The sequence below is a fragment of the Triturus cristatus genome, chromosome 3_1, assembly GCF_964204655.1.
Source record: "Triturus cristatus chromosome 3_1, aTriCri1.1, whole genome shotgun sequence".
Classification (NCBI taxonomy): Eukaryota; Metazoa; Chordata; class Amphibia; order Caudata; family Salamandridae; genus Triturus; species Triturus cristatus.
This window is the reverse complement of record NC_140583.1, coordinates 48,831,559-48,849,089: the sequence shown is the minus strand read 5'-3', so window position 1 is coordinate 48,849,089 and position 17,531 is coordinate 48,831,559. Positions and strand designations below refer to the sequence as shown.

At 42.1% G+C, this 17,531-nt stretch overlaps 1 protein-coding gene across 1 annotated transcript in view; it reads right to left on the bottom strand.

The window, feature by feature from the left end:
- Positions 1–17,323, bottom strand: part of LOC146859673 (hatching enzyme 1.2-like) — a 138,178-nt gene extending 120,855 nt beyond the window's left edge. The window contains exon 1 of the mRNA XM_085646279.1: positions 17,201–17,323. Within this exon, the coding sequence (XP_085502405.1) occupies positions 17,201–17,269 (69 nt within the window). The 5' untranslated portion in view covers positions 17,270–17,323. The remainder of the gene's footprint in view (positions 1–17,200) is intronic.
- Between the last annotated feature and the right edge of the window lie 208 nt (positions 17,324–17,531).

Here is a 17,531-nt window from a genome sequence, read left to right as displayed (position 1 = left end):
TTGACTAAAAACTTAGAAGCCGTGACTGTTCCTGTAACTATAGGTCCTGTGATGCCTATTTTTGATAAATAAAAGATAGTGAACATTGTCTGACGGTCCCTTATAATAGTAATTAACAGGTTGAGAGGGCCAGGAAAAGTTCAGACGAAAACCCATGGAGACCAACAGTAAGTACCGTAGAAAAAAGTGTGCCTAAAAACTTGACAGTAAATCCAAGCATAGTGGAAAGACTGATAATGACTACAGAATCTGTATCAGAAACTCCAAAAGACCCAGAACGAGGAAATGAGGAAACACCAGTAGGTCCTAATTCAGAAGAATTAAGTGAATGGTTGAGGAGCTTACAGAGAAAAGACAGAGAATCCCAACTGATAGAGGTGGCCAAGCTAAGGATGGTTTTGGAAGAATTAATAGTAGGGACTATCCCCACAGAGAAGTTAAAAACCTATCAGGATGAAGAATTACTATTTCTGTGCAAAAGTATAACTTGGAGAGCAAAGAATCTACTCGAAAGACTAGAGGAAGTGGCAAATGAAATGGGTATAGACAATGAAAAGGTAAATGCCTTACAAAAACCATATCGAGTAGACTTTACTGAGAAGGATATCGAAAATTTGAACACCACAGGAGGAATAATTCAGATTAAAGACATAATCATTTTGTTAAGAAAATGGGGAGATGTGGATAAATGGAGGAGTAGGTGGTACCGAAAACAATATGATGCCTCAGAGAAAACGTTTGCAGCTTTCCCAATGAGAGAGAAGGAAAAGGTAGTAACAGAATGCCCTATGAGAGAAATTCCAGGTGGAGGATATGTACATGTTCCTTGGACAAGGCAAGATATTTTGTCATTTACCAATGATTTCCCTCGACTACGTCAAAAGCCAGTCGAGTGGTGTAGGCAAGTGGATAGGTTTGTAAAATTATCAAAAGTTTTGTGGATTGACCTAAATAGTCTATTTGACATAATAGTACCAGCAGATTTATGGACAGAGGGCAAAATTGTGATAGATTGGCACACAAAAGAATACCCTAGAGATCCAAAGACAGGTGCCCCTGATCCCGAGGTTATGAAAAAATATGAACAAGTAATCACCTTTCTGAAAAACAAAGTACCTCTAAAAGAGACCGATTGGGTAAAAATTGACCAAACTCATCAGGAAACTATGGAGTCAGTGCACGCGTACTATGAAAGGTTAATAATTGCCTTTAAGCAGTTTAGTGGTGATGAAAATTGAAGTGAGAAGGATTTAAGTCATTTTGTATACAGATTTGTATATGGCCTACGTCCAGAAATTAGTGGAATGATTAAACAGCATACTGTGGATTGGCAAAACAAGAAAATAGATGAAGTCCTAAGACATGCAAAATATTTTAGTGATGAAATTGAAGCCAAGCAGCGTAAATTAAACAAAAAAAGCTATGTGGGCACAGGTACAAGTGGCAGAAAGACAGGAAGCACAGTTGATTGAACAAGCAAATAGTGCAGGACCAAAACCTAAATGCTGGAAAAGGAAAGGGACAATTCAATATAGAAGAAGCCAAAAAGAAATGGCCATGTCATAATTGCGAAAGAATAGGGCACTGGAAATCCGAGTGTGAATTTCCCCCGAATACTAATGGCGAAAATGCATCATTGAATCCGCAGGTGCAGAAAGAGGTGAGTTGTCAACCGCAGCGACAGCAGCAGGTTGTTACTCATCAGAATCAAGCGCCAAAACCGCCTTTTCCACAGAGCATAAATTCACCGAAATACAGTAATAATACAGGATTCTACAATGAAGAACAGGTAACCAACCTGCCGCGCGCTAGCGCTGTTTCGCAGTATTGGCTACAACGCGATGAGAGTGAATCTGAAGAAAATTATTGACGGTGCCAAGGGGAGGAAGAAGAGTGCGTACTTGGCGCAACTCTAGAAGTAGACCAGACAGGCCCTTTTGTGGACGGAAAGGTAAATGATGAAAATATTACTTTCCTAGTAGATACTGGTGCTACTCAATCAACTGTTAGGTCAGCTGATGTTAAGAATCTTCCTCTCTCGGACGAAACAATCCAAGTGGTTGGAGTATCCAACACACAGATTAAAACATACCTTACAGAACCAGTAAAAGTCAGTATGGGGAAATTTTCTGAAATGCACCGCTTTGTTGTGTGTGATAAAAGTCCTGTAAATTTGTTAGGAAGAGACTTATTGTGCAAAATGAATTGAACTATATTCTGTACCCCTGAAGGTATAGCATTTGAGACCCCTGATGAAGACGTACTATATAAAATGACTATGGCTAATATGGAAACTGAGATTACTGAAGCATTTGCTGTCTTCAACCCTGACGAATTACCAAAAGAATTGAAACAGACAGTAAAAGCAGAGGTTTGGGATTTCACAGGAGAAGATGTGAGACTAATGAAAAATGTAGATCCTGTAAAAGTAACGGGAAGGAAGGAATAAGCTATCCAAATGTTCCTCAATATAAATTGACACCCGAGATAATTGAAGGAGTTACCCATATAATTGAGAAAATGATTAGACAAGGAATTTTAAGAGAAATAATGAGTAGTCCATGTAATTCACCAATTATGGGCTTAAAGAAACCTAATGGAAAGTTCAGAATAGTGCAAGATCTGAGAAAGATAAACAAAATTATTGTGTCATGCTGTCCCATCGTACCAAATCCATCTGTGATTTTGTAGCAGATTCCTCATGATGCAGAATGGCATACAATAATTGATCTATGTCATGCTTTCTTTTCCATCCCATTACATCATGATAGTTAGCAAATGTTTCCGTTCCGGTTTGGCGAACGTATTTTGGCATGGTGCCGAATCCCACAGGGATATACAAAAAGACCCTCAATATTTAATCAGATATTGAAAAAGTCTTTGGAAGACCTAGAAATACCCGAGAACTCATTGCTAATCCAGTATATTGACGACCTGCTTGTGGCGTCAAAGACTAGAGAAGCTTGTGTAATGGACACCATAGCCTAGCTAAATCATTTGGCAGATGGAGGACTTAAAGTGTCAGAATTCAAATTGCAATTTTGTCAAAAGGAAGTACACTATTTAGGCCATACCATTGAAAAAGGACTGGGGAAGATAACAACAGACAGAATCAGGATAATAAAAGGAGTGAGAGCCCCAATGACGTAAAGAGAAGTGAGAATGTTTCTTGGAATGGTCGGATATTGTCGTCAGTGGATAAGTAACTTTTCCCTGATTTCAAAACCTTTGGTACGTCTGACGAGAAGTGATGTGAGAGATCCCATTGAATTAAATAAAGAAGAATTGACAGCTTTTAAACAATTGAGAGACGGTTTGTGTGAAGAGCCAGCGTTAGGAATGCCTGATTATGAGAGGGAGTTCGAGTTGTACTGCAGTGAGAGGAATGGATGTGCACTTTCTGTATTAAGACAGAAACATGGAAAATTGAGAAGACCAATTGCATATTTTTCAGCTATGCTAGACCCTGTAGCTGTAGCATTGCCAGGTTGCTACTTGTAAGAGTCTGGAACAGAGTGAAGGAATCGTGATGGGATATCCTGTGCGAGTGTTTGTACCTCATGATGTGGCAATCCTTTTAACAAGGAGCCGCACTCAGTTCATGACACATAGTCGACTGACTAAATATGAGAAGGTCATATTAGGTGCAACAAATGTGAGCCTTGTGAGATGCCTGAATGTGAATCCTTCAACGCTATTGCCTGATGCTGAGAATGTCAGGGACGAAGTGGATCATGATTGTTTGGATGTACTCGGATTTCTGTACCAAACCATGTCTTGATATAAAAGATGTACCTTTGTCAGAGAGTGATTTTGTGATGTTTGTGGATGGGTCTTGCTTGAGAACAGACGAAGGAATTCTGAGTGCAGCTTATGCAGTATGCACAGTTGCAGCGGTAATGGAAGCATCTTACCTGAAAGGAGTAAAATCAGCCCAGGTTGCTGAACTTGTAGTGTTGACTAGAGCATGCAAGTTGGGAAAGAATGTGAGAGTGACTGTGATAACCGATAGTCAATATGGCTTCGGTGTTGTGCATGATTTTGGTCAGATATGGCTGCAGAGAGGATTTTTGACTTGAAGTGGAACTCCCATAAAGAATGCTGAAGTGGTTGGGAAATTGCTTGAGGCGATACAGCTGCCTAAGCTATTGGCGGTTGTGAAGTGTGATGCACACTCAAAAACTGGAGATTATGTCGCAGTTGGGAACAGATACGCCAACGATATGGCTCAATATTGTGCATGCAATCAGAATTCGGTTAATAGGGCGAAAGAAAGGGAAATTATTTCTTGTCCTCTATTGTTTACTAACATTGTGAGTACATGGGAGGAAGTGAGGCAATTGCAGGAAGAAGCAGGAGATGAGGAAATGAGACAATGGGTAAAAGCAGGATGTGCACAGAGGGGAACAGATCATGTGTGGGTCTATCGGGATGGAAGACCAGTCATGCCTGATAGCATGGTGTCTGCCATTACACGGATGTATCACGGACAAGCACACATAGGGAGAGATGCCATGATTAGGTCCTTTAAGCAGACATGGTACAATGCAAAATGTATGCTTGTAGCTGAGAGCCTTTGTCAAAGATGCCTTTTATGTCAGCAGTTCAATCCTGGAAAGAAAACAGTGGTAAGTTTAGGGACAATAGGTCGAGAAGGAGGGCCTTTCACCAGAATGCAGATTGATTTTATTGAAATGCCCCCCTGTAATAGATTGAGGAATGTTCTAGTAATGGTCTGCTTGTTCTCTAAATGGGTAGAGGCATACCCCACAAGAAGGAGTGATGGAATAACGGTAGCTAGATTACTGTTGAGAGAGTTCATTCCCAGATTCGGGTTCCCAGTCACAATTGAGTCAGATAGAGGAAAAGATTTCCATAATGAGATCGTGAAACTGATTTGTGAAGCATTGAATGTACAACAGAAACTACATTGTGCCTATCGCCCAGAGTCTTCTGGCGTGGTTGAACAAGTAAATGGAACCATTAAAAACAGATTGGGAAAAATGTGTTTAGCCACAGGTTTGAAATAGCCTGATGTCTTGCCTCTGGTACTCATGACTATTAGATCTATTCCAGATAGGAACACAGGTCTGGACCCCCATGAAATTGTAATGGGAAGAGTAATGCGTCATATATTCATACCAGTCAACAAGCTGTTGCCTATAACTGATGACTTGGTGTTGGATTACTGTAAGGGGCTGGCTGACGCAGTGCATTCTGTGTTTCATCAGGTTGGATCAGATGTCACCACCCTTGAAAAGAAGCAAGCTCATGATCTAAGCCCAGGAGACTGGATTAGAATCAAAGTACACAGAAGGAGGAACTGTTTGGTCCCACGTTGGGGAAAACCACAACAAGTGATTTTGACTACAACAACAGCTGTGAAGTGTGCTGGGATCCAGAACTGGATTCATGCTAGTCACACCTTGAGGATCCCAAATCCAGTGGATAACAAAGAAAGAGAGTATTTCGAGGAGTCAGAAAGTAGTCCTGAATCAGATGCTGAAGAAACGAGAACAAGAGAAAATCCTGAAAGGGGGGAGACAGAGCCAAATTTGACCCTTGCTCCAGAAAATATTCCCTTGAGAAGGAAGTTACAGATTTCTGATACCAGCTCAGACTCAGAGACTGAACAGATACCGATACGTTCAGGAAAGGAGAAAGGCAGTGAAGAGACAATCAAAGAAATTATTGATAAGGAAGTTCCTGATGAAAAGCTGAGAGAAATTCCACCTGAAATAACAAAAGTAGATGAACAGGTACCAGATACAGAAGGTGAGGGAAAGATTTCTGCGGAAGATCCCCGAGGAGTTGTAGGGAATTTGAGCATCCAGTTAGAGGAAGGGACAGTTAGTCAGCAGGAAGATATTGTGCAAGAAACAAGAGGAGGGACAAAAGTAGGGAAAATAAAAGAAGTGGTGGAAAGAAGAACAGCTGAAAGCAAAAAGCAAGTTGAAACAGAATCAGAGGATAGTGATGAAGAAGTACCAGAAGGTCGAGTCCTGAGAAAGAGAGCATGGAGAGCTGAAAAGAATGATGAAGGAAGTAAATTGAAAAGATCAGCAAGAGATGAAATCTGGCCAAACAAAATAAAGAGACTAAGATATCGGTTGACACGGGTGAATTCACCAAGAGCAGAACAAGTGAATGAAGTATCTAGTCAAGAAAAATCGAAAACCGAGAAAATAACTACAGTAGAGGAAAACAAAAGAACAAGAAAACCTAACTAGAAGTATAAGTCGATGGAATGGTCGTATGTGGCCCTGCCTGAAATAAAAGAAGAGGCGGATAGCCAAGAGAACCCAGAGGTGACTGTACCAGAAGTGGTTGAGGAAGACGAAGAATCGGAAATCCTGAGAGTTATCTTGTCCGATATTGGAGAAGAAACGGATGTTCAGGAAGTTCTGTATCAAGATTATGAGAGAAAAGTGAAAGATGATCATATGCCAAACTAAACAAGACACAATTGCTGCTAATGGAAAGACAATAAAATACAGGAAAAGACATAACTGATAGAACCAAGTAGGTGCTTAGAGCCTTGGGTTAGACAAAACGAGTTGTGAAGTAGAAGAGGCTAAGTCAAAAGACACTGATCATTTTACGAAAATGGCAAACACAGAGAGTAGAAAAACGAAACATGTGTTTCTTAGACGATGGTTCAAAATGTGTTGTTGTTGTACAGCATGGGTACTCACAAACTTTCTCTCGGGGGCCAAATTTACAGTGTGGTTTCTGGCTGAGGGCCGCACCGGTGGGGGCGGGGCCAGTGGGGGAGGGGGCGGGGCTAGAGCAAAAAAAAACTATGACCATGAGGTTGAACACAGGCCACTGCAGCGGACGCCTTCATCCACTGAGCCACCAGACCCGGTATGCACACATATCTATCTATCTATCTATCTATCTATCTATCTATCTATCTATCTATCTATCTATCTATCTATCTATCTATCTATCTATCTATCTATCTATCTATCTATCTATCTATCTATCTATCTATCTATCTATCTATCTATCTATCTATCTATCTATCTATCTATCTATCTATCTATCTATCTATCTATCTATCTATCTATCTATCTATCTATCTATCTATCTATCTATCTATCTATCTCTCACTCTGTCTCCCGCCCTATCTATCTATCTATCTATCTATCTATCTATCTATCTATCTATCTATCTATCTATCTATCTATCTATCTATCTATCTATCTATCTATCTATCTATCTATCTATCTATCTATCTATCTATCTATCTATCTATCTATCTATCTATCTATCTATCTATCTATCTATCTATCTATCTATCTATCTATCTATCTATCTATCTATCTATCTATCTATCTCTCACTCTGTCTCCCGCCCTCTCTATCTATCTATCTATCTATCTATCTATCTATCTATCTATCTATCTATCTATCTATCTATCTATCTATCTATCTATCTATCTATCTATCTATCTATCTATCTATCTATCTATCTATCTATCTATCTATCTATCTATCTATCTATCTATCTATCTATCTATCTATCTATCTATCTATCTATCTATCTATCTATCTATCTGTCTCTCACTCTGTCTCTCACTCTGTCTCTCACTCTGTCTCTCACTCTGTCTCCCGCCCTATCTATCTATCTATCTATCTATCTATCTATCTATCTATCTATCTATCTATCTATCTATCTATCTATCTATCTATCTATCTATCTATCTATCTATCTATCTATCTATCTATCTATCTATCTATCTATCTATCTATCTATCTATCTATCTATCTATCTATCTATCTATCTCTCACTCTGTCTCCCGCCCTCTCTATCTATCTCTCCGTCCATCACTCTGTCTCCCGCCCTCTCTATCTATCTATCTCTCCGTCCATCACTCTGTCTCCCGCCCTCTCTATCTATCTATCTCTCCGTCCATCACTCTGTTTGTCTCCCTTTCTCTCTGTCTCTCTCTCCGTCCATCACTCTGTCTCCCTTTCTCTCTGTCTCTTTCTCCGTCCATCACTCTGTTTGTCTCCCTTTCTCTCTGTCTCTCTCTCCGTCCATCACTTCTGTTTCTCTCCCTTTCTCTCTGTCTCTCTCTCCGTCCATCACTCTGTTTGTCTCCCTTTCTCTGTCTCTCTCTCTCCGTCCATCACTCTGTTTGTCTCCCTTTCTCTCTGTCTCTCTCTCCGTCCATCACTCTGTTTGTCTCCCTTTCTCTCTGTCTCCCTCCCTGTTTGTCTCCCTCTCGCTCCCTTTGTCTCCCTCCCTGTTTGTCTCCCTCTCGCTCCCTTTGTCTCACTCACTGTTTGTCTCCCTTTCACTCTGTCCCCTCCCTCTCCCTCTCTCCCTCTGTCTCCCTCCCTCTCCCTCTCTCCCTCTGTCTCCCTCCCTTTCTCCCTCTGTCTCCCTCCCTCCCTATCCCTCCCTCTGTCTCCCTCCCTCCCTATCCCTCCCTCCGTCTCCGTCTCCCTCCCTCTGTCTCCCTCTGTCTGCCTCCCTCCCTCTGTCTCCCTCCCTCCCTTTGTCCTCCCTTCCTCCCTTTGTCCTCCCTTCCTCCCTCTGTCTCCCTGCCTCTCTCTCCCTCCCTCCCTCTCTCTGTCTCCCTCTCTCCCTCCCTTCCTCTCCGTCTCCCTCCCTCTGTCTCCCTCCCTCTGTCTCACTCACTGTTTGTCTCCCTTTCTTTCTGTCCCCCTCCCTCCCTCTCTCTCTCCCTCTCCCTCCCTCTCTCCGTCTCCCTCCCTCTCTGTATTGCTCTCTCTTTCCCTCTGTCTCCCTCACTCTGTCTCCCTCCCTCCCTCCTCCGTTCTCCCTCCCTCCCTCCTCCGTTCTCCCTCCGTCTCCCTCCCTCTCCCTCCCTCCCTCCCTCCCCCACCCTCTGTCTCCCTCTCTCTCTCCCTGTCTTCCCCCCTCTCCCTGTCTTCCTCCTCTCCCTGTCTTCCTCCTCTCCCTGTCTTCCTCCTCTCCTGCTCTCTCCCTCCCTCTGTCGCACTCTGTCTTCCTCCCGCTGTCACCTCACCCCCTGCTCTCGCTCCCTGCTGCCCTCCATCACCTCACCCTGCTGTCCTCTGTCACCTCACCCCGCGCTGAGACGGTTTCCAGGGAACGCACACGGCCGCCGCACCCAAGTACTTCACAGGTCTTTTAAAGACCATTCACTTGTTAATGAGACTTTGTTGTATTTCACCTCTTCTTAGCGCCCCTGCATCTCCACTCAATCAGAGGGGAGAGGCAGGGGCGCTAAGAAGAGGTAAAATATAACAAAGCCTCATTAACAAGTAAATGGCCTTTAAAAGAATCGCCCGGCCTCACAGCTCCGCGCTGCTGTAACCGGCGGTGTTCGCTGACAAGCACAGGGCACAGGCACTATGTCTGCAAGGTCCGCGGGCCGCCAAGGAAGGCTTGCCGGGCCGCTGACGGCCCGCGGGCCGTACTATGAGTACCCGTGTTGTACAGGATTACTAATGCTTCTATGGCGTGTGTTAGCTTTGATGATCTCATTTAAGATTACCCTAGAAACAATAGAAGGACATAGTGAGAATAAAACTAATGTAGAAAAGATTCTGAAAGTATATCCAACTAAAATAGATAGAAATTATCTATATAAAGACAGATCTATAAATGATTTCTCTAACAATGTATTTTCGAAACTACTGTATGAATATGTAAAGACAATGGACGTGAGGGACTGTTATGTCTGTATGCAGTTACCTGCATCTGTATCGGAGGGAGTGACCTGCCATCACCTCCCGGTAACCTATGGAATAACATGTAGTGTAATAGCTAGTTTGTTTTACAAAATAGGGAAGTTAGAATATTACATTTCAGATGTAGATAACATATTTTCTCAAGTACATGCAATTAACACATTGAATAAAGTAAAGCCTGCCAACGTGTTAGGTGAATTTTTCTTAGAAACTAAAGAGCTAACATTAGAATCTATATTTAGAAACAATTTGACTTGCAGTTTAAAGAAAGAGGAAAACATGTTTTTAGATATGGTTGAAGAAAGGAGATTTCAAATGCAAAGGAAAGTACATGAAGGAACAGAAGAGAAGACCGTTTAGGATGTTGAAATGGAAAAACATTTGAAAGGAGAAGCTTGTCCAACTATGGCTTTAAATTGGCCTCAGAAAGGAAAGTTGTGTATTAGAAGGAATCAAACTGCATATGATAATTACTTTTTAGGGAACAGCGAATGCCATGATATATACCGAATCATGGGTGGATGGGGATTTAAAGGAGGAAATGATCCAGTTTTTCCTGGGTTATATTTTATCTGCGTGAACAAGGCATATTATCGGTTGCCAGACCATTGGTATGGCACATGTTATGAAGGTCTGGTTTTCCCAAAGATATTCCACATGGGAAGAGGAGAAGATGGTGTACATAAGTTGGGCAGTCATCTAACACCTAGAAAGAGAGAATCTTGGTCAGAAATTGTAGGAGACATTTTTGGAGCATTGATACCAGCAGTGGGAATATCTCTGAATGCACACAAAATTAGAAAACTATCAACAGTAGTGGATCGCTTGTCAACAAGCACCGCTGGAGGATTTTTATTGGTAAATACTGAAATGGTTGCCATGCATGCCATGGTAATGCAGAGGAGACTTGCCCTTGATATATTATTGGCAAAAGAGGGTGGAGTCTGTGGAATGCTGAAAGTTCAGCATTGTTGTACTTACATTCCTGACGAAAGTAAAGATCTAAAAGTTTACATTAAAAATATAACTGATTTGCATGAGGAAATTGCACCACTGGAGGTTGAAATTGTTTGGGAAAAGATTGGAAAGAATTTTTCTTCTATTAAAAATTTCTTATTAAACTATATGTAGAATCTTATTTCCATTAACATGTGTGATTTTTACAGTATTAATTTTAAGACTAGGATGTTTATGTCATAAAAGAAAGAAAATACAGAAAAAGTTCAAAAGAGAAAATTTGAGAAGAAGACAGAATAAAAGACAAGAAAGGGAATTCGAAGAAGTAGAATTAGAGGAAATGAAAGATAGTATGTATAAAACAGCAAGAAGAGAAGATATTGGGGAAACAGAAATGTGAACTAATTCAAGAATTCATTTAGCTTTTCATAACAAATTGATACAAAATTTTAATGGTGTGCTGATAAAATCACCAAAGGGGGGATTGATGGAGCGGGTAGTACAACATTTTGTATACCTCCCCTATCCTGCAAGACAATACTAATTATATAATCAATTAATTATAAAATTACTAAGTGAAGCTTGCATGTATATTAATCAACATTATTGACATTCGAATTACACGTGGGATTTGCATTTTGCATGGCTAAATAACCTTTATAACTAAAATCTCTACGCATATTAACAATAGCATATGTGGTAATAGAATACTGCATGATATATGTTGCCATTGTGATGTTACCCATGAGGAGGATTGAAAAGGTGAATATAATTGCTTTAAATGTCGCTATATGCTAGATAAATACAAGCACATAGAGGGATTAGTAAGGGGTTAACATTAGATTAAATATTTCTATGTATTAATCACTCTTTTGTGTTTGTTTTGCTTAAGTTATCATTTGGGCCTAAATCAAAGATGGCCGCTGACACTACACGACGATGTGGCCACTGTCCCACGAGGCACGGTGTGAGCTGCACATGCGCAAGAAATTTCCTAAAGCCTCATCACGACCTTTGTTTACCATGTACCCGAGCAAGGATGACAAGTGGGAAATCAGCCAAGACAAGAGAGCAATCAACCTTCCAATAAACCGGAACAAGCTGCCTCTTGAACTAACTGATGACCTCACACCTCGAACTGCACTGAGAACCCAAAAACCTACATCGGACGATCTCAACCAGCCAATCACGACTGCGCTAAAATCTTAAATTGTATCATCTTTGCTTCATTTTATTATAAAATGCGTAGTAGAATAGAGAGGGGGATCTTCGATCTCTCCTTCCCGTTGCATTTTACCGAATTCTAGAGGGTCCGGATGCCGTCCAATTATCTGATGACTGCGAACTTTACCTAGATCTACGGGCTATGATAGATGCTTGCACGTCTCTGGTCCTTTGCTGATCTTTGGGACTGTAGCATGCTGAGCAAAGAACTTTGACCTTTGGCCTGCTTTCGGACGATTGACTGCAAATTTGATTATGCAGAGCCAATGATTTAGAGGACTCCAAATAGCCAGATTAGGTGAATCTGATGTTCTGTGATTTACTAAAACCTTGATATAAAAACGTCCTAAACTTTGACGAGACAAATGCGAATTTAAACCATTATGAAATTTAGATAAACAATTATTGATTGACGAAAACTATGCGTTGTGAGTTTAATTTAGAGAGATTCTGAAGTCTTAAATGTGTTTTAGCTGGTTCTAAATCACCATCAACCAATCCAACTAATTGGTCCATTGACCAAGTGGGAGGAGTGCCTTGATGTTTAGGATTAAGGATCTGTAGGCGAAGGGCATTAATGTATATTTTGTAAAATAACTTTTCTCTCCTTATAGGTTATAAGGTGTTTCCCCCACATGTCCAGCACTTGAATTACTCATCCCTCCTGTGGGTGCAGACTGGTGAAAGAGACGTGTGAGTGTTGGTGTTATGGTCCCCACCAATGACTGCATGTGTGAATGAGCTAGAGTGAAGTTGGGTCTGCGACGCAGGGAGGATATCGGTACGTGTTGTTTCCCCGTTACCAAGGTTTTTGCGCTCCATCATGTGTCATGTCACACACTGTAATGGGTGACACCATTCATAAAATAGGACTCAGGAAACAAGAGACCACGTGACAGTACAACATAAAACATAGAAAAGATAATCCATGTGACGAAGTTCTGTAGATGCTATATTATTGTATCATGGTCAAAGCCAGGGGTAGAGCGGCTTGAGGTCGAATGATCCTCCATAAAGAATCCATAAAGAATTAACTATCCTGGAATTGGAGATTCGAGAATGCAAGCGAGCATTGCCTATTGGCTCAGCATCTGCTACCATCTTAGCACAGACTAGATTGAAACACACAACAACTAGGAGCTCTAGACTACAGAGAATACCAAGCTAGGAAGTATATGGAGGGGGATAAAGCAGACCGCCTCTTGACATGGCTACTCAAAACAGAATCACCTAGGACTCCAATCACAGCCATACATAATAAGAAGGGAAACTTAGTCAACACTCAAGAGGTCATTATTAAAGCCTTCTACTCTTATTATGCCTTGCTATACAAAGCTCTCCCTGCAAACGACCCAATAGAAACACAGTTAGTCTTAGAGAACCGAAATTTTAGATGCCACCTAGCAGATGACGCACAGCAAGACCCCAGGAGCAGATGGTTTTTCGATAGAGTTTTACATAGCCTTCCTTCCACACGCAATTAGCTCCCCGATAGCTCTGAATATATACTGACTCCTATGAGACGGGCATACTACCCTCCTTACTCCGTGAAGCCATTCTGGTAGTCCCATCTAAACCAGGTAGAGACCCACTGTTGCTTAGCTCCTACCACCCACTATCCCTTTTGTATTCTGATTACAAGATATTGGGCACATTTCTGGCCAATCGTCTAATAGCATTAACCCAATTGCTGGTCCATGGTTACCAGAATGGTTTAATTCCTGGCAGAAATACTTTTCTGAACCTATGCAGACTTTTCTTGCTCCTTAACTCAGCCGGCACTGCAGATGTCCCATCCTGGATAGCCTCACTAGATATTGAGAAGGCATTTGGTACCTTAGACCGGCAATACTTGCAAGCAGTGCTCACTGGATATGGAATAGGACCGCGCTTCCTGAAATGAATCACATTGCTATATAACTTGTCTACAGCATGAGTCAAAAACGGGCACAGTAATCTCAGAGCCATTTGATATAGGGAACGGCACCCGGCAAGGCTATCACCAATCCTCTTTGCGCTGGCATTGGAACTGCTGGCATGCGCACTATTTACACACGCTGGCATGTGATATCCCTATATGCTGATGATGCCCTAATACATTTGCGTGTGGTGGTCCAGCAGTGGTCAACGAGTTGATGCAGCTGCTGGAAAGGTTTGGGCAGATATCAGGTCTGAGGGTTAACGGGGACAAATCAATTCTATTTCCTATGACACCTCTAAATCTGGAGCAACAGAGGCAGCTACCTCAGACTCCACTACCCTGGTTCTGTAACACTTTTAAATACCTAGGAGTTCAAATATATCATGAGCCAGCGGATCTGATGAACAGCAACATAGGCAGAGTCCTTACTAACACTCGGTCCTCTCTAACGTTCTGGATGGAACTTTCGCTCTCTCCCATGGGGCGCATAGCAATATCCACAATTCTACCTCTGCCCAGATTGTTATATTTTTTTGCTGCTATCTCCTTCATTCTGCCACTAAACGTTTTTTGAGATATTACCTCAACGTTGACATTACAGGAATGGGGCAAAAACAGGGCCCGAGTTTCTCTTACAAAGCTTTTCACACCATTGACTGAAGGAGGATCAGGTGCTAAGATTTTGTGGCAGCCCTTCTGCGATGGCCAATGCGGTGGTTGTCAGGCTACAATCTGACAGAGCTAGGGCACTGGGCAACAGGATTACACAAACACACAGCATCAGACTGGTTGATGGGCTCAGAGACCCTCATCCCAAAAAGAGAAACACAGAATACTTTAATGAACACAGCTTGCTATTGTTGGTCTCACTATGTGCAGAAGACACAGAATTTCCCACTATTTGCCCCAGACGTGCCTTTTTGGGTACTACCTGGTCAAATGAGAATGGCGTGCCGACCAGAGAGGGTGGACTGGGAAGGACCAGGTATAACCACATGGGGAGACCTGCTCACTGACACAGTTCTTAGTACATTTGAGGAACTGGTAGATGATTATGGGGTACCTCCTGGTTCCTTTCTATGATACGCATCCCTCACACGCCAACTACATAAGACGTGGGACAGAAAATATGAGGAGCCAGAGACATCTAAATTGCTCCAAACATTACTCACCCATGGCTCTGGTCGCCGGGACATCACAATGTAATAAATTTTTATAAGACAAGGCTCTGCAATCCTGTTTCCCTTTCTCCATATCTACGGGACACAGCACTTTCAATAACATTGACAGACAAACAATGGGAACAATACCTGGGAGTACCAAAAATAATCTCAACAAATGCAAATCTAAAGTACACTCAATTTAATTACCTACACCACAGGCATGTCACCCCCCCACAGACTAGCACAGATGTATCTGACATCCACAGATCTGTGTCCCAGTTGCTCCTATGAAGGAGCCACCTTCATACACATGGTATGGGACTGTCCTGGATTCATAGGATACTGGAAGATGATAGCGGGTACACTTACAGAGGCAGAGGGTAAAGTGATAGCTTTAGATGCTAGAACATTTCTCCCAGGTATCACCAAATGATCATCCAAAGGCCAAACCTTAAGCAAATTCTTGGACCTCTCGTAAGGATTAGCCAAACATAGGCTAGCTATGTCTTGGAAGATCCCCATGGCCCCATCCATTCGAGTGTGGCTTACTGATTTACGCAAAGCCCTGGTTTCTGAGCTTGAGATATCACGTGACAATATACCAGGTCACACATTATTACCTAACCCTCCTGACTGGCAAGCTTATCTAACAGCAGTTGAAACAGAATTGTTGAGGGAACGTGCAGGAGTACGCCACACTTCGGAACCAAACAACAGATATAGCAACTTATGGTATGTTGTAGACCCCACTCCACATCTCATAGACGTACTTTAATTCATGCACTGCTCCCTGCAACTGGAACCCCAACTCAACCACTGCTAAAGACGAAACACAGTGCGCACACAATAAACAGGAACCTGGCTAAACAGGCAAAAACAAAGCAAAAAAAATACAAAGGGATAAATTCATTAACAAATTGTGCCTCTAGTTCTTCTTCTTTTTATTTGTTAGGCCACCAAATTAATTGTAGAAATGTATTGTAACACTTGCAAAGTTGAATCTCTTTCTGTAAAGATGTGGGGTGCAATGCATTCCCCAACCTAGGATTGGTTACTATATTTATGCGCCCCTATTTTTTGCTTCATGAAACCATTGTATTGTGAACACTCAAAGTGTAAATGTATAATTTCTCCTGATCTGAGAGACTGGCTTTATCATTTGGAAAATAAATAAAGAAATATTTAACAAAAAAAAACACAGTTACATCAGCACTTACACAGAACCATATATAGCACTGTTACTGTGGCTCTCACCTGCACAGGTGTACTCACAGTGATGCACACCTGATAAGTCTACAACTGCACAGAACCATATATATTGAACACTGTTACTGCGGCTATCACCATCGCAGGTGTACTTACTGTGATGCACACCTCAGAGTCTACAACTGCACAGAGCCATATATATATATATATATATATATATATATATATAAAACGCTGTTACTGCGGCTCTCACCTGCACAGTTGTACACATCTGAGAGTATACACCTGCACCGAGCCATATATATATATATATAAAACACTGTTACTGTGGCTCTCACCTGCACAGGTGCACTTACAGTGATGCACACCTGAGAATCTGCACCTACACAAAACTATATTTAACACTGTTATTGAGGACTCTCACCTGCACAGTTGTACACACTTGAGAGTCTACACATGCACAGAGCCATATATATTTAACACTGTTACTATGGCTCTGACCTGTACAGGTGCACTTACAGTGATGCACACCTGAGAGTCTACACCTGCACAAATCCATAAATTACACTAACACTGCAGCTCTCACCTGCACAAGTGTACACACCTGAGAGTCTACACCTGCACAGAACCATGTATAACACTGTTACTGCAGCTCTCACCTACACAGGTGTGCTTACAGTGATGCACACCTGAGAGTCTACACCTGCACAAAACCATATATAACACTGTTACTGCAGCTCTTCCCTGCACAGTCGTGCCTACAGTGATGTGCACCTGACAGTCTACACCTACACAGAACCATATATAACACTGTTACAGCGGCTCTCACCTGCACAGGTGCACTTACAGTGATGCACACCTGAGAGTCTACAGCTGCACAGAATCATATATAACACTGTTACTGCAGATCTCAACGGCACAGGTGTACACACCTGAGAGACGACAACTGCACAGAATCACATATATTGAACACTGTTACTGCAGCTCTCACTTGTGTCTGGACTCAGCTCTTTTTACCATTGCTAAAGGGGTCTCACCTGTACAGGTAAGCTCCAGCAGGTGCTCACCAGGCACACTGCGACCAGGGCCCATCCTCTGCTGTCCATCCTTGGGTTATGGAGCAGTGTTCAGGTCGCCAGAGGTCAATGTTTCTTCCTTCTAGGAGATTCTTTGTTGACCCCAGACCACTCTTTTATATACCCAGAAGAGGCTGAGCATCCGCCAATCAGCTCTCAGTCCCATGGATGACACCTCTTTCTGCACAGGTCACAAGGTGTGTCTGTCCTGGAGAGGGTGCCCTGGTATCGCCTCTGAGGTGCCATAACCAAGATAATAAGTAGCTTTTAAGTGTGGTAAATTTGGTTTGTG